The sequence below is a fragment of the Geotrypetes seraphini genome, chromosome 4 (assembly GCF_902459505.1).
Source record: "Geotrypetes seraphini chromosome 4, aGeoSer1.1, whole genome shotgun sequence".
In the NCBI taxonomy this organism is placed as follows: domain Eukaryota; kingdom Metazoa; phylum Chordata; class Amphibia; order Gymnophiona; family Dermophiidae; genus Geotrypetes; species Geotrypetes seraphini.
Window position 1 is genome coordinate 215,516,162 of NC_047087.1, and position 18,635 is coordinate 215,534,796.

At 40.3% G+C, this 18,635-nt stretch overlaps 1 protein-coding gene across 2 annotated transcripts in view; it reads right to left on the bottom strand.

Annotated features, from left to right (window-relative positions):
- NRG3 (neuregulin 3) overlaps window positions 1-18,635 on the bottom strand; it is a 1,387,275-nt gene that overhangs the window by 788,388 nt on the left and 580,252 nt on the right. For both annotated transcript variants that reach the window (XR_004539297.1, XM_033943012.1), the window contains exon 2: window positions 17,556-17,685. Coding sequence is in view for 1 of the 2 variants with exons in the window: in XM_033943012.1 (XP_033798903.1) it covers window positions 17,556-17,685 (130 nt within the window). In the remaining variant the exon portion in view is untranslated. The remainder of the gene's footprint in view (window positions 1-17,555; window positions 17,686-18,635) is intronic.

The following is an 18,635-nucleotide window of genomic DNA, read 5'->3' on the forward strand; positions in this document are numbered from 1 at the left end:
CTAGACGCACAGAGAGAAAAGAGACATGTTTAGAGGAGGGGAAAGGGCGGGCAGTGGGTGGGAGGTAGTCCGATCAACACCTAGGCGTACAACAGGTATAACCAAAACATTTTACAGGTTGCCTAGTCGGCACTTAGACCTTTTTGACTTAGACAAAGTCAAACCAGATCTAAGTGCTGAAAAAGGGGCCGCTGAGCTGATTGTGGCTGCTGCGATCAGCTCAGCAACCTGCCAACTCCTGCACCGCAAGCATCGTGGTAGGAGAGATGCCTCATCTCCCCTACCGCGATGCCATCACTCATCTACCCGAACTGCCGTGAACCGTGGCAGTAGAGATGCCCTATCTCCAAATCCAACAACCAGAGTAGCACATTATTTAACATCTGGCATTCCTTAACCTCCAAAAATGCCTCCATCCTCCCCTCCTTCCCCTCAGCCGAGTCTCTGGCAAAATTATTCAGTGATAAACACTTCTTCCCTCCTGCAATCTCCTACAATTCTCTGATTCCAATCGACCCCCAACCCTATCCTTACAGACTCCTACCCTATCCCAGCTGACAGATCCTGGTATTCCTTCGAACTTGTCTCTGAATCCCTGGTCCATAATCTCTGCCTGAAACTGAAATCCTACAATTGTACCTTAGATCCATTCCCCTCCTACCTTTACGAGAACACTTCCCCTCAGGCCATCTCATCTCTTACCATTCTCATAAACTCCACCCTCCATTCGGGCCTATTCTCCCCAGAAATGGGCCATATCTCAACCCCACTACTGAAAAAACCTGATCTAGACCCCTCAACACCATCCAGCTACCGTCCAATAGCAAACATTCCTCTCCTTACCAAGATGCTAGAATCCATCACATCCACTCAACTATCTTCCTACCTTGAAAAATTCACCATTCTGCTACCCTACCAATATGGCTTCCGTCCCAACTTCAGCACCGAATCCCTTCTGACCTCCTTAATCTCAAAAGTTCAACATCTCCATTCTTGCAACACGTTCGCCGTCCTTCTTCAATTCGACCTCTCTGCAGTTTTGATGCTGTCCATCATGATATCCTACTTTACCAACTCACCGAGATAGGCATTAATTCCACAGTCCTTGACTGGTTCTCGAAGTTCTTACGCTCCTGCTCCTACACAGTCAACATGAAGGGCATTTCTTCTTCCCCCTGGAACCCGATCTGTGGAGTCCCACAAGGCTCACCTCTCTCTCCTATCCTTTTCAACATTTATATGTCCTCCCTTAAACTCCTCCATCTCTCCCCCCTTGAAACACTTTACACTTACGCAGATGACATCTTTGTCCTCCTTGAGACTGACCGGAACCTCACCAACCTCTCTGCGAACATATCCTCATGTATTTCGAACCTTCAATCCTGGGCCCACACTATGCAGATGAAACTGAACGAATCCAAAACAAAACTTCTCTGGCTCGGCCCAAAATTGGACCAACTGCCCACCTCCATCCCTCTGTCCTCCCGCCCCACTCTGCATCTTGAATACTCAAGTAAAATTCTGGGAGTCATCATTGACTCTACACTTTCCTTCAATGATCACCTCAACTCCCTAATAAAAATATGTTTCTTCAGCCTTCACATTCTGAGGAAAGTGAGAACCTGTTTCCATCAAAAACACTTTGCCGTTCTTGTCTAATCTACCATACTTTCCAGACTGGACTATTACAACTCTTATCTACCTAAGCCTAACAAATAAAAACCTTCAAAGACTCCAGCTGATTCAGAATGCCGCTGCTAAGCTTATCTTCGCAAAAAGCAAATTCAACCACGTCTCACCACTTTTGTCCAAGCTCCACTGGTTTCCGATAATCTCCAGAGTCTACTTCAAATGTGCCTGCCTTACTTTCAAGATCCTACACGACATCCTCCCCCCCCCCCTTTATTCCTCTTTCTTGAAACTCCTCTCACCCTAATTCCACCAGATCCACCCCAAAACTGAAACTTTCCTTTCCCTCTCTAAAAGGCATCTATCTCCCTTGTAGGAAAACTAGGTACCTCACTCCCTTTTAGAATCATTGAGCTCTGGAACAACCTTACCTCCCCACTTAGGAATCTGAGCTCCCTCCAACTCTTCCGTAAACATCTGAAAACCTGGTTATTCTCAAAACTGTAACTCTTCCTCCCTCTCTGTTTACTCTAGTCCTCTAAATTTCCTCTTCATCTTTCCCTCCACTGGAGTTCCTTTCCACCCTAATTCTTGTTAACCGTGTCGAGTTCTGTTAATGTTGAGATGATGCGGTATACAAACCTAAGGTTTAGTTTAGTTTAGTTTAGATGACCCAGTCTATAAACTGAAGTTTTAGTTTAGTTTACAGTGAATAGGAATGCCCTGAAATAGCGGGAAGGATTGCAGGGTTAATAAAAAGGGTTCCAGCCCAAATTAAAGAGTAATAGGGGAGACAGGGCATCCCTGTCATATACCTCTAGTAAGTGTGAAAGAGCTAGTTGTGCAGCCCTCCAGATACACTCTAGCAACTGGTCTATAATAAAGGATCCTCACCATATTAATGAAAACATCCCCCAAGTTGAGCCATTTCAGGGTTTCAAATAAATATTTCCATTCTACGAAGTCAAAAGCTTTTTCAGCACACACATAGGAATTTTAGCTTTATTTGCATTCTGTTGTACATGGCACAATACTCTGGTATTATCAAGAGCCATTCTACCACCTATGAATCCACTTTGGGATGGCAGGCATTTCGCTGACCAATCAGCTAAGATTTTGGCATAAATTTTATAGTAATATTTGATAAGCGAGATAGGTCTGAAATTTTTTTGTAAGCAAGAGATCTCATCCTGGCTTGGGAAAAAAAAATAGAGGCTTCTGTAAAAGAGCCCTGACTACTATGACTATCAATACATGTGTGATAAAGTCACAGTTAATTTAGGGGAAAGTAAGTCATTGCTGCTACCCCGTTAGCGGTTGGCGTACCCCATGGTTCTGTCTTAGTACCTCTGCTCTTGTCTTCTCTCTCTACACCTCTTCCCTCGGTGCCCTGATCTCTTCCCATGGCTTCCAGTATCACCTATATTCTGATGGCTCCAAGATATACCTCTCTACACCTGAAATTTAACTAAAATCCAAGAAAAAGTCTCTGCTTGTTTGGCTGACATTGCTGCCTGGATGTCCTGCCATCATCTGAAACTAAATATGTCCAAGACTGAGCTGCTCCTCTTTCCTTCTAAACCCTCTGCTCATCCTCCTCCTTTCTCCATCTCAGTAAATAATACTGTCATTGTTCCAGTCTCCTTTGCTTGCAATCATGGAGTGGTCTTCGATTCCGACCTCTCGTTTTCTATGCACATCCAATAAGCTGCTAAGACCTGTTGCTTCTGTCTCTTCAATATCACCAAAATTTGCCCCTTCCTCTCTGAGGACACTACCTGGGCTCTTGTCCAAGCTCTCGTAACCTCACGCTTAAATTACTGCAATCTACTGTATTTTCACGCGTATAAGGCGCACCCGTGTAAAACACGCACATGGGTATAGTGCGCGGGAAAAATAAATTTATGTAAATAAATTAATATATAGTGCGCACACGCGTATACTGCGCATGCTGCTCATTGAATTAAAACCTCATTCTGCCCCCCTTGAAGTCCTGTCCCCCCTTAAAGGTCTGCCTGTCCCCCGTTGAAGTCCTGTCCCCCCTTAAAGGTCTGCTTGTCCCCCCTTGAAGTCTTGTCCCCCCTTAAAGGTCTGCCTGTCCCCCCTTGAAGTCCTGTCCCCACCCTGAAAGCCTGATGCCCCACCCTGAAGGACCGCTGGCCCCCCCACCCTGAAGGACCGCTCGCACCCCCCACCCGACGTCCGATTCATCCCCCAGCCCCCCCTGCAACGTTTGCGGTGGAGAAGCAGCCTATCGTGGGTTCGTGATACCAGTGAGCCCTGCTGCTTCCTCTGCCAGTGGTCCCGCCCGTTCTCTGAGCCCTGCGCTGCTTCCTCTGCCGCGGTCCCACCTTTTCTCTGACGTCAAAGAAGGGGCGGGACCATGGCAGAGGAAGCAGCGCAGGGCTCAGAGAAGGGGCGGGACCACCGGCAGAGGAAGCAGCAGGGCTCACTGGCATCGCGAACCCACGGTAGGCTGCTTCTCCACCGCAAATGGTGCGGGGGGCTGGGGGATGAATCGGACATCGGGGGGTGTGAGCGGTCCTTCAGGGTGTGGGGTCAGCGGTCCTTCGGGTGGGGCATCAGGCTTTCAGGGCTGAATCGGACGTCGGGGGGGAACCAGCAATGTAAAAAAAAAATTGTAAAATGCACTCACACATATAACGCGCATGGTTATGCTTGGTTTGTAAAATCGTGTATAACGCGCGCGTTATATGCGTGAAAATACGGTACTTCTAACTGGTATTCTGCAGTGTCACCTCTCCCCTTGTAATCTGTGCAAAACTCTGCTGCACTACTCATCTTCTACCAACCTCACTACACTCATATCACCCCTCTCCTTAAGTCACTTCACTGGCTCCTTATCTGCCATTGCATACAGTTCAAGATCTTATTGCTGACCTGCAAGTGCGTTCATTCTGCTGCCCCTCAATATCTCTCCTTGCTTCTCTCTCTTCTCCCAGATAAGTCGCTCTTAGCTTTACCCTTCTCCTCCATTGCCAATTCCAGACTTTGTTCCTTTCATCTAGCTACCCCTTATGCCTAGAATAAATTACCCGAGTTTGTCCATCAAGCCCCTTCCCTTCCCTTGTTTAAAAGCAGACTGAAAACCCAGCTTTTTGATATAGCTTTCAATCCTTAACCCTACTCTTCTGCCCTCCAACCCAGCCATCTGATTAACCATTCCCTTTAACTGTATCCATGACATCATGTTTGTCTGTCTTAGCTATTTAGATTGTAAGCTCTTTTGAGCAGGGACTGTTTTCTTCTTCTTTGTGACTGTGCAGTGCTGCGTACGTCTGGTAATTAATAGAAGTAGTGGGAAATACTAAAGAGTACATGGTTACTATTCAGTGCATCATAAGTCTCTTTGGGTGAATTTCTTCATGAAAAAGACAGTTAATAAATCCCAATAAATAACTCTTGTAAGGCATAACTCAAAACAGAATGTGGTGATGGTAGGGGCATGACCATATCGGGGACATTCTGAAAAGTTATGCACATTGTTAAAGTATTCTGCCTAAGCACACTTTACTCAGGTGATTTCAGCAGCTGTAAGTCTGGCACCTAAAGTTAGGCATGGCTAAGCACGGCATGACATGGCTAAGCACAATTCTATAAAGGATATCTGTCTCATCATATCTTCTGGGAGACTGTTCCATGTATCTATCAGCCTTTCTGTAAAAAAATATTTCCTTAGATTACTCCTGAGCCTATCACCTCTTAATGTCATCCTATGCCCTCATTCCAAGAGCTTCCTTTCAAATGAAAGATACCGTATATTTTGCTCCATAAGATGCACCCTAGATTAGAGTAGGAAAACCAGAAAAAAAACATTCTGTACCAAATTGTGTACTTATATATACCAGGCTCTGTACCCAGCCCCCCTCACTCCCTGCTAGGCTCTGCACCCTGTCCCCTCTTCCCTGATAGGCTGTTCCTTTCATTTTTCATATACACACACAATACACACAGCAGATATAATAATGAAAACTGACACATTTTGATCACTAAATTGAAAATAAAATCATTTTTCCTACCTTTGTTGTCTGGTGATTTCATGAGTCTCCTTCCTTCCTTTCTTCATTCAAGCCCAACAACTGCCCCTTTCTATTTCCTACCTCCCATGTTCCAAATTCGTGCCCCCCCTCACTGCCTTCCAGCCTTTGTTCTTCGACCTACCTACCTACCTCCCATGTTTTGAGTTCGTGCCTCCTCCCCCTCACTGCCTCCCAGCCTTAGTCCTTCCTCCCTGCCATGTTGGAACTGCCTTCCTCCCTCCCTGCCAATCTGAAGCCTGCTTAACCTCTGCCAATTCCTCCTCCTCTGGCCGCGGTCCGCCACCACTGCTGTGCCGCAACTCAAGGAAGGTAAGGTAAGGGCCAGCATGCAGAGATTGTATGTCGCCAGCCCACAAGCCTTCTCCCGACGTCAGAACTGATGTCAGTTCTGACGTCGGGAGAAGACTTTTGGACCAGCGACGTGCAATTGCTGCATGCTGGCCCTTCCCTTCTTGGAATTGCAGCACAGTGGCTGCTAGCAGCAGCGGTGACCAAGGATTAGGAGCAGCGGTGGCAAGCAGGTGGGTGGGCAGCAGTCAGCTCGCATACCCCCAACGAGTGGAACATTGTAAAAAGGTACAACAGGGTGGGTGGGGGTGTATAAAAAAGTTACCTTCACTTCATAAGACGCTCCAAATTTTCTATCCAATTTTGGGTGGAAAAAAAGTGTGTCTTATAAAGTGAAAAATATGGTACTTGACTAATGCGCATTTATATCACATAGGTATTTAAACATCTCTATCATATCTCTCCTCTTCCGTCTTTCCTACAAAACATACAGATTGAGATCTTTAAGTCTGTCCCCATATGCCTTATGACTAAGACCACATACCATTCTAGTAGCCTTCCTCTGGACTGACTCCATCCTTTTTATATCTTTTTGAAGGTGTGGCCTCCAGAATTGTACACAATATTCTAAATGAGGTCTCACCAAAGTCTTATACAGGGGCATCAATACCTCTTTTTTCTTACTAGCCATACCTCTCCCTATACACGCTAACATCCTTTGGCCAACTTAAGATCATCACATACAATCACACCCAAGTCCCATTCTTCTGTCGTGCACATAAGTTTTTCACCCCCTAAACTGTACCCTTGGGTTTTTGCAGCCCAAATGCGTGACCTGGTATTTCTTAACATGAAATTTTAGCTGCCAAATTTCAAACCATTCTTCAAGCTTCACCAGGTCTTTATTCAGGTTATTCACATCATCTGGGGTGTCTACTTTATTGCAGATTTTGATATCATCCACAAAGAGGCAAATCTTACCTAAAAGCCCTTCAGCAATATCGTTTGTAAAAATGTTAAAAAGAACAGGCCCAAGAACAGAAACTTGAGGTTACTGAATCTCCCCCAAAGTTCCCAGTTGAACTAACTCCCAGATTCTATAAAGGGTGCCCAAATATCCATACCCAACTTTGGGCATGATCCAGAAAAGCATGTACAACCTAATTGATTAATGAGATAATTAACATACATAATTGGATGCTAACTATCAGATGTTAATTGCATCAATTAGAAGTTGTGTGTGCATATGGATGTGCACTATTCTTATGTGCTTATCTTATATTCTTATGCCCAAAGCACATAAACCCAGATTCTATAAATGATTCCTAAGCTTAGGTGCCTAGATTGGCCTACTGGCTTAATCGGTGCCTAACTTTAATAGAATCGCACAAAAGCACCACACTACTCAGCATCTAAGTTTTAGGTGCCATTTATAGAATCAAGCAGCTTGCAACCCAAAAGGAATGTGATCATGGGAAGGCATGGGCAAGTCTAGGGGATTCTGAATAGAATTCCAGGGATCTGTGTCCAACTTGCACACCAAGATTTAGTTTCCAAGTTTATTAAAATTTGATATCCCATTTTATCACAAATCAAAGCGGCTCGCATAAAAAAATATAAAACCAAGATTTATGGGGGAAATCACACACTATATGATTAACAAAATGAAACAAGATTAAACATAAGGTATCTAGGGGAGATATGCAATGTTTGATAGAAAAGATAAACAATGAAGGGAAAGTACAACAGAGAAGGGGAGTAATCTTTCTGCATGGAGAGAGAATAAAGTTTGTACAGATTAAACACATCTCTGAATAGAAAACTTTTTAAGCTGGATTTGAATTTATCTAAAGATGACTCCTCACGGAGAGGGGTTGGTAATGAGTTCCAGAGGGTGGGCGCTATAACTGAAAAGATTGTTTTTCATGTAGTATCATAGAAAAGATGATATAAGGAAGGGACAGCTAGTAGATTTTGAGAGTTTGATCTTAATGCTCTTGTTGAGCTATAAGGAACCCTGGGGAATGAAATAATTTTGTCTTAAATGTTAGCAGAACTTTTTAGTTAGCAGAACGATTTGATTTCATCTAGTATAAGTCCTCGCATCTAAAGCTAGATATTGCAATCCACACTAGGAACTTTTCTATAAAGGGCGCTTATCCTGGAGCTCCCATTATAGAATAGCACTGAACACTGATTTTTTTCTGGTGCCTATTTTTCAGCACCATTTACTGAATAGATCCCTAAACATCTATCATAATAAAACCCTTAGCGCACATGCACACTTTAATCTCTGTGTCTCCGTGCGTCTGTGCTTTGTGCTACCGTGCCGTGCATGCGCAGTACAATAATTTGCCTGCCGCCAATCACACGTGCCTGCCTCAGCTTATTTCCTGCCTTCTGCCCTGATCTCTGACGCCAGCAGACTTCCTGCCTTCTGCCTATGCTGCCAGGGCGCCTCTTCTTCTCACCCCAAACTAGCAGCAGCAGCCGTGGTTCCATCAAGCAGTCACGGGGCCTTTGCTAGGCCGGCCCACTTTGATAATGCAAGGCAGGCCAGCCTAGCAAAAGCCCTGAGACTGCCCGGGCTAGCGGATGCTGGACAGGAGGAGCAGGGAAAGGAAAAGGGATACTACTGGACAGGGGGGAGATAAAAGGAAGAGAGAAGGGCTACTGCTGGACAGGGGGAGCAGGGCAGGGGTACTTCTGGACAGGGGGGAGGTAAAAGAAAGAGAAAAGGGCTACTGCTAGACAGGGGGAGCAGAGAAGGGGTACTGCTGGACAGGGGGGAGGTAAAAGGAAGAGAAAAGGGCTACTGCTAGACAGGGGGAACAGGGAAGGGGTGCTGTTGGTTAGGGGGGAGGTAAAAGGAAGGGAGAAGGGCTACTGCTGGACAGGGGGGAGGTAAAAGGAAGTGAATAGGGCTACTGCTAGACAGGGGAAGCAAGAACCAAAGAAAGAAAGAGAAAGAAAGAAAGAAAGATCTCAGTGCCCCATTGTGCTAAAAGTTTACACATCTATTCTAGCACCCATTAATGTAACGGGCTTAAACACTAGTCTGTCTTATAAAAGATCAACATCAAGAGTTACCCTTGCTACCAACCACATTTAGGATTTGGAGAAGCATCTACTATTGAACAGCACTCCACTGGGGAGATTAGGAGAGGTTGCCTCCTTACTGCCCTACTGGTATTTGCCTCCCCCCCCCAATCCAAACTAGTGAGGGAAACCAGTCATTGGGATAGTGTTGGTTTATTAACTGGCTATGTTTCTACGGTTGCAAAGGTATCAGTTATATGCTGGCTTGAAAAACATCAATATTATATGTGTTTATTTTTCCTAAAATGGATGCTGATGCTGCATGCACTTGGTAGCTAAGCATCTCTTTTCTGCATTTTAGGAAAGGCTGTCAGCAGATTTTGTTCTACAATATGGAAAAACTTGAGATGCTTTGACCTGTATGACTCAGTGCCTACCTCTATGGCGCTGCACATGTACTATATTTGTTAGGTGCCAATGACTCATGTTCGAGTCCTAGCGACTTGATGAATATCATCAAGTTTTCATGGCAGAATATATAAGTAGATTGCCGGGTCTTTCTTTTGTGCAGTATAAATTCAATGTTATCATTGTTGCTACATCGAACATTATCCTCCTCCTCCATCACTGCCCATCTGCTGCTGCCCAGATGGGTGGTACATTGCTACTCTGACATCTCCGCTGAAACCTGTATGCCTTGAGAGGCACTTCTGGTAGTGAAACTACCAATGGCATAGCTTTCAGCTTCTCTGATGCGTGCAAGCCCCAGTGGCACAAGCTCATGTACCATGTACTGTATAGCATTACTGAATATGGGAATATTTGAAAACATCTAGCTTAGACATTTCAAATTGTTTCAGTGATGTTTTGCTTAATATTGGCCTCATTTATATATATTACGGACTTGCTAGATCTAATTAATGGCACCCCGGGTGATGTGATGTAGAATGAATCAGCATGTGACAGTATACCATTGAAGGCATACATGAGTATTATTGTAAATGCAATGCTGTGAAATCTTGAAGTACTGTAGATTAATGTAAGTCATAAAAAGGAGTTTTTCTGTATATTATTCTACATTTAATAGAAATCAAATTATTTGATCACTGTCAAGTGCTTCATTTAAAATCAGTGATATCCTAATTCATACTGTTCCAAGAGCAATTCATCTATGTGCTTGAATGTCAATTGAAAATGCACAGCTGCTGAATATAACCATGGGTATTTCTATCCTGTCGACTGCTCAGAATATTCCTATTTTAGAAGTGCATAATTGGTCATAGCATGACTGATAGCATCATAAATATGTCACTGTTTGTGTACTGGAACAAAAAAGTGCCCTCCACTACCACATGTCTGCAAACCTATTGTACCTTTCCAAGCTATTTGTTATCCATTGTATGCTCCAATGGTCACGTTTTAGTAAACAGTCTCTAGCTACTAAGGCACTCTTAGTCCCTAGTGATATTGCTTGCAAACTGCCTAATATTAAGTACTATTTAGCTAGCTAAGAACAGATACTGGCCAGTTAAATAGCATTTAGCAGGCTATGTACTAATATATTCAGCATGAGATGGCTGCTTAATATTAGTGCTAAACTGCTAGTCTGGTCACTGACTATGTCGCATGACATAGCCAGTTAGTCCCGAATTCTTTAGATGGTGCTGTTGTAAATGGCCGCCTTAAAAGTGTCCGCTGATCACGTGTCAATCATGCAATGGTGCACAGGAAATATAGGCCAGCATTTTCTAGACCTACCGTACATTTCCAGTGACTACCTTTGACATGAATCATGCTTCCATAGGTGCTTCATAGCACCTAATATCACTTCTGACGTTAGCCACACCTACAGTGGCATTAGGCACTATAAAGTGCTTATGGAAATGCGATTCCAACACTGTTTTTTAGACACTGGTAGGCACCTTGAAAATCAGCTAAAAACATCATTTAAACAGCATTTTTCATTTAGCATAGGTGGTGGTAGGGCACCATTTATACAATATAAGCCTTAGAGCCAGAATTCACTGGCTGATCAGATAAGTTTAGTTGTCACATAAACCCTCATAAATAGCAGATCTATATCTGGCTGCTATAACTTAGCCGGTGAGCCAATGAATATTGGCTTAACTGGCTATATTAAAAGTGGCTAAAATTAAACCAAAAATTCAATGTTGGTCGCCGGATACAACCCAACATTAAATTTCTGGGTTCACTGATGACTAGGGGAGTTAGCCTGACTAACTTTTGTGGTATGAATATTGGACACAAAAGCCCTGATTCTATAAAGGGTGCCTAAAGTTAGACGTGCTTTAGGTATCCAATCTAAGTGGTTAATGAGCCAATTAAGGGTCTTAACAAGCAATAATTGATACTTAGGCATCCAAAGGATGTAGACACCACTTTGTAGATGCAGCCACAATTTCATGGACACCCATGTTTAAAACTCATGCGTAATTCAATAGGCATGGGCGTGGAATGTGCATGGTTTGGGCAATTATCCTTTTATTGTGCGTGTGTTCAATAATTTTTTATTAGAATTTTTTAAATAATAACAAATGATAAAATAGATTACAACAGCAGTTCTTAAAACAATATATTTTACAATTAACCCCCCCTAAAAAAAACCAACATACTTATAGTGTTGGCTCTAAAGCCAACCTGTATTAACACAAGAAATGAACAGCATGGATGTACATTACCATTTAGAGAAATAATAATAATATTCATTTTAAATATTATATGTCGCTATATTTTATGAGGATACCAAATTTAAAAAAAAATATGCAAGCAACCCTTTTTTTCTGTAAACACGCTTTCATATTTGGCAGTTAGACTTACTAGATTCCACCATTCCATGTATTCAATATTTGAAAAGTCCTTCCAGTGCGTAAAAATTATTTTAATAGCTAAGTTAAGTAGAATTTGTAATAATTTGGACTGTTGTAGGCAAATGAAAACCAGGTCTACTTTTGAGCTTAGTTTGGGCTTCAAATAGATCTGAGTTCTATGGACAGAACTTATGCACTTTTTGGATGTTTTTAATGCGATTTGTTAAATAGCTCTCTGGGATTTATTTTTGCTTTATTAAGCTCAAAATACAATCAATAAGGCACCACATAAATGGGACAAAACAAAACAGATATATTGCATGCAAAACCTTCTGTTTTTGTAGATAAACAGCAATGCTATTTGCTAATTAGAGGAAAAGATCCATTAACTGAAACACAGCACATGAAAAACATAGTTTTAGTTTTATTGCTATGAAGCTACTCTTTATTTCTGACTAAACAGTGCTCCAATCAGCTCATTCTTGAAAGCAAATGACAAAATATATAGAAAGCATACATAACTTCATTTGAAAAGGTTAAAAACAGAAAAAAACAGAAACAGACCTTAGCATAGCTTCTACTTCATTGCAAATGGAGGTTTGCAGCTGCATAATGGTGATCTCATTGTGAGATAATCAAGCTACATCTGCAAAATAGAATGTCACAATTAAAATATGTGCTGGGGGAGCTGGTTCGGATTTGAACCCATAACTTCTTGGAGTTGAGCACAAGGCTTATAGAGCTATAGCAGCTTCTAGGTAGATGGCTCTGACTGCCCTATCATATCATCATTTGAACCTGCCAAAATATATCAACATTATCAAAACCTAATAGATCAAGCCAGTGTCCTTCAAAAAGACCCAGAGGCTAGTGGCAGCTCCCTTTGTCCATTAGTGTGGACCCTGACTCTTCATGTGTTTAAATCCCAACCAGCTCCCCTAGCACATATTTTAATTGTCGCATTCTACCTCAGGTGCCCCTTGATCTCACAATGAGGTCACCATTGTATAGCTGCAAACCTCCAGAAAGCTATTTACCAGATCACATTAAAGACATCCAAACTGTGCCTAAGTTCCATCTTTAGAACTCATGTCTATCTGAAGCCTAAACTATGCTCAAAAGTAGACATCCTAACAATGCCTATAAGACCTAGTTTTCCATTTGCTATGAAGCTTGCTAGCTCACTCTGTAGTACACTAATTAAACCTACAGCCTTCTATCCTAATGTTGATGGTACAAATCCCAGTTAGTCTGTCTGATGGAAGATAAATAAATAAAAGCATTAAACAGATCCAACTCCCAGTATTACAATTATAATGAAAAACAGCATAAAATCGCCATTCTAATAACATAATAATAAAATATTTTAACATTAAGGACATTGGATGTCTAAATTTCACCTAAAACATGATTCTCTAAAGGAAGCCTAAAAAGTTAGACGTCTAAACAGTGTTGAATTTCACTGAACGCGATTCTATAAATGACGCCTAACTTTAGACGTGTTTTCTAGAATCAGGGCCTTAATGTTTATTTTCTTTCAAGTACATTTTTCTCTTGCATGCTAACTCTTCAAAATCTGCCTAAAATTTGGCTTACTTGTACAAAGACCAAAGATGACCTGTTAAAATAATTAATCAAAGAAATACAGTTTATTTTGGTACTTGAGCAGTTTATGCATATTCAGTTATCACTTCCAACAAATGCTAAGAAAAATGTAACAGCATCAAACAAAACCTAGTTGTCAAATTACGATAACATTATTTTCCCATTGCTGTTTTTCAATGGCAGCTAAGGACTGATAACACAAATTTTTAGCTGCTGTAGTATTTTTTTTTTTTTCCATTTTCAAAACTTTGAAGAAATATAGCTTTAGAACACCTTCCATCTTCAAGATAAAATAATGATGCAATTCACTGGCTTAGTGCAAACGCATCACCTATAAAGTTTTATAATGCGTTTAGCAAAGAAATCCCAATTTCCCATGCATCATAAATTTGAATAATTAATTTAAAAAGTATGCCACATAAGTAGTGTAAATAAAGAGCTAAGGAACAGGAAGGTGAGGAGCAAATGATCACTGAAGCATGTAAAAGATAAAAGGAAAATAAATTGCCAGTGTAACACTGGAAATGCTTGATGTGATGTTTCTAATGATAAATTCATTGGTTGATGGACTATATCAGGCTTAAAATTAGGCTCTAATATTTCTGCATGTACGATTTTCCAGTAGGTTCTTTTGCTATTGCTTTTAATGTGAAGCTCTATCTATTGCCTGCATTTTAACCTGTTAAAAAAGCATACAGGGACTCATATGTAAATACTAGTCAGTAAAATGATTATGATAATAAATAAGAGACTGACTATAATGGTAATAAATACCAGTGGGGAGAGAGCAAATGACTCCTAAAAAACGCTCAGAAAAGTGAAACTCTGAAGGGGAGGTGGATATCTCCCCTTGGAACAAGAGTTTACCATCCAGTCATTGCATTTGCTTTGTAGAACATCACTTTCTGACCACTGGTAAAAAGTCTTAATTGTTTAAATAAATTTTGTTAAGTCGTTTGAAATCTCCGAAGTTGATAAACTATCATCTCTTGGAAAGATACGGTAACAACAGGGGTTTAAAAGTGTGTAGTATTAGGTCTCCTGAAGCAGACATTCGAAACGGGGCCGCGTTGAGACCCCCAAGAGCCCTTACAACCACAAACCTTAAAGTGTGTACAGATAAGTGTATGGTATCACTTTTCCAAAGAGCAAGAGTTTTTTGTGCATAACAATCTTGAACAATTTTTGTCGACTTAACAAAATTTATTTAAACAATTAAGACTTTTTACCAGTGGTCAGAAAGTGATGTTCTACAAAGCAAATGCAATGACTGGATGGTAAACTCTTGTCCCAAGGGGAGATAGCCACCTCCCCTTCAGAGTTTCACTTTTCTGAGTGTTTTTTAGGAGTCATTTGCTCTCTCCCCACTGGTATTTATTACCATTATAGTCTTGCATTTTAACCTGGGCATTTTTTCAATGTGTACTGTTTGTATTTTGAGATAGGTGTACAGATGTATGTTGAGAATGTCATGCCCCATTTCTTTAAGTTGAAAAATGTGTTTGTGATAGAAGAAACTTCTTGAACATTCTATGGAATTTAAAACACAATCATGGCATCAAACATTTTAGTCAGCTATATAGCCCCTCTTCTAGTCCATTCAGTCGTCACCAGTTTCTGATTCCATCAATGTTCAGCATGCGGTGTGAGACATTTCTTTGAGTCTAATTTGAAACATGTTTTTTGACTAAGGGGCCTTTTAAAAATTTGTGTTAAGCATTTTCCCCGTAATTATAGTGTGCTATTAACATACATCCATAACAGTTATTATGGTGGCTTGACAGCATGCACTAATTAACATATTATGGAAGGGGGTGTTACTAGTATTTTTCATGCATATATTCAAATACACGTGAGGAAATTGGCTCTTATAAAATTATGCTAGTAGGTTAGGTGTTTGGGTGAGTTTTAGGAAGAGCCAAATTAAAGTCATGATCTATAAATTATGTACACTTGTGCATATTTATTTATTATTTATTTTAAAAACATATAGTTCACCTAAGTCTAACCCCCCCCCCCTTCTATTAAACTGCGTTAGCAGTTTGTAGTGCAGAGAGCTGTGTTGAATGGTCCATGCTGCTTCCAATGCTCTTAGGAACTCTATGAGCATTGGGAGCAGTGTGGGCCATTCAGCGTGGCTCACTGTGCTAAAAACTGCTATCGCAGTTTCGTAGAAGAGGGAGTAAGCAGTGTAGAAATATCATACATACACAAATTATTAAAACTCAAACAAGACAACATAACATACTACAATAAATTCAAATCAATTAAAAAAAAAAAAAAATTGAACCTGGAACTCTAGGTGCATATATTCAACTTCAACTCTATTTTCTTCTTGGTCAATATTATAAAAGCATGTAGGTATTGATATATTTTTTGTAACATAGGCTTGAAATAGGCACACACTTGACCTTTCAAACTAGGCAACCTATATGCATTGTATGAAAAGTATCAAGAAGTGTGTGGAAGGAAAGGAATTATACTGTTTTTTTGCAGTAACATATATAGAAACATACCATACATGAAGTGTGACAAATTGATCATAACATCACCTCAGTATTATCTGCAATGCAGTTAAGATATGATAAATATATATATTGTTTTCTGTATTAACAGGACAGCAAGAAGCTGGATACACCCTGAACAATTGCTGCACAGGCTTCATAGCTACTGTACATTAATTTATGCAACGACTGTTTCTAGTTTTATTTTAATTTGATGGTTCGCTTATTTAGTTTTACTAAGTGAAGTACAAAATTGGTAAAAGTATAAACATATATTTAAACATACAATTTAAAATAATGGGTTCGACAAATAGACTTACAGACCGACTAAAACACAAAGTAAAAGGGATCAGAACTACAATTCAGTGTCTTAAAGTACAGTGGAGAACCATATACGGAAAGAGCAATAGGGAGGGAAACTGCAATGAAAGAAGAAAACTAATATAAAATTTAAGCACAATTTACTGTGGAGTAAATGCAAGTTTTTACTATAATATAGTAAAAGAGCCGTCAATAAATGCATGGGATTTTAAGATAGAATACTAATTAATTTGTCACATTATTTCTAAAGCACATTATCTAAACATTCTGAAGCTGGTTGTTATCCTAAATTTGCACACAACACCACCAAAGATTAAAACTAGCAAAGTAGCCTTCCAAAATACATTAAAAATAAATAAATTTACATAACAAGGGATAAAGAACTGTATATTTTCAGTTATGAACTGATTCTGGTTTTGTTTTTTTTTAATTAGTCTGCCTCAGCTAAATAATACAGTAATGCATTGTCAACTGATTTCACAATATAATACAGTATTCTGTGATGTAGTTCATTAGACTAGGTTAGAGTAACTGGAAGAAAAAGGAGAACACAGAACCTCTTCACCTATCCACCACTCAACGGTACTTGTCGTAAGAAACTCTACGACAACCTCCTGGGGACACAAGCAGCCAAAATAGACTCTGACATCTCTAAATTACTGACCAAAACAACAGACATAAAAGAGTTCCGCAAAGAAATAAAAACACTACTGTTCAAAAAATATCTCCCATCACTCTAACCACCGCCCAACGAGTTCCCAATCAACGACTTCGGAATCACTCATCCATATTATCTCTTTGTCTGTGATCAAGAATGTACTGTAACTCTTCTACACTACACCCGACTTAACTGATCGAGTTGACATGTATTACCTCTGTAAAATGCATTATCTTCTGCTATATGTATTATCTTCTGTAATAAGTAATATCCTCTGTGAATTTGTAATATCATAACTCTTAACTGTTCCTGTAACTTACTCCTATCCTGAAATGTAATTCTACTGGAATGTCCCAGATATTTCTATATTGTAATCCACCTAGAACCGCAAGGCACAGGCGGAATAGAAATCCCTAATGTAATGTAATGTAATGTAATAGTCCTTAGAGGAAACAATGACCTCTGCTGATATTACATCATGGTCTAACGCAGAATCTCTGACATAAAATGTAGTAATAAGTTTAAATTTAAATGTCTCTACATACCCATTTTTTTTCTGCAAGTCACTCTGGCTGTAAGGACAGTCCAGTAGATTTCGTAAATCTTTGATATTAATACTTACCGGCAATGTTTATGTGATCCTGTTAGAGTTTCGATCACAAAGCATTCCCCATCATTTAGACAGTATGAAAGATCCTTGTCTTTGCATGGTTTAAAGTGCTCTGATCGCTCAGTGGAATACGTGGTGGTATCTGTAAAAGGAAAACATAATGAAAAAATAAATGACAATGTTAAACACTAACCAGCAATCGCACGTAATTTTCTCTCAAGTAAAAAAGTAGCACTTTTTCTCTTGGTCTTCATATGTGCATCCGTTCAAAATGTATAATTATGGAAAACCATTTGAACCTGCCAAAATATTTTGACATTAGCAAAACCTGATAGATCAAGCCAGTGTCAAAACAAGTGACAGCTCCCTTTATCCATTAGTGACTCTTCCTCCATACACACTCTCCCCTCACCCCCATCTTGTTCCAAGACTTGCTTCTGGCACTCATCATTAATTTGAACCCTGTATTTGTCCATATCTTTTATGAAACTGTAGTGAAGGAATCAGGACATTATGTAGTTAAACCTCACTGAAGAGACATGAATTACTAGAAGAAGATAAAATTGGTTTTCCAGAGGTCAACAAGCCTCTTTGGCTAATATGGTTGTTAGTGTGAGGGGTGGGTGTGTGTGTGTGGGGGGGGGGGTGTTAAGAGATGAAAAAAAACTAGTATGAGAATTAGCTTGAAGAAGTTGAGGTTAGAGGAAAACTTATGATTTGATGAAGTGATAGGTAGAATTGAGAATGGTTGGAGTTTGGCTGGAGAAGAAAGTATGTGGGGGAAAGAGTTGGTAGAAAAAAATGTGTGAAGGGGTAATGGGATGGGGATATGGATAGAGAAGGAATGTGAAAGGGATAGAGTTAGAAAAAGAGAGTGTATGGAAGAGTGAACTTTGATTTAGTTATGGGTCATTTGAAATATGAATAAGCAGCTAGGCTGATCACATCAGCAAAGGAGGATACTATCAGGATAGCTGTGTTATTTGGAGTGTGCTGTTCACTTTGACCAACAATGATCTAGATTCTTGCATTGAGGTTTTTTTTACAAAATGGCCCCCACTGGAAAAATATTGAAGATTGCTGCCCTAAGCA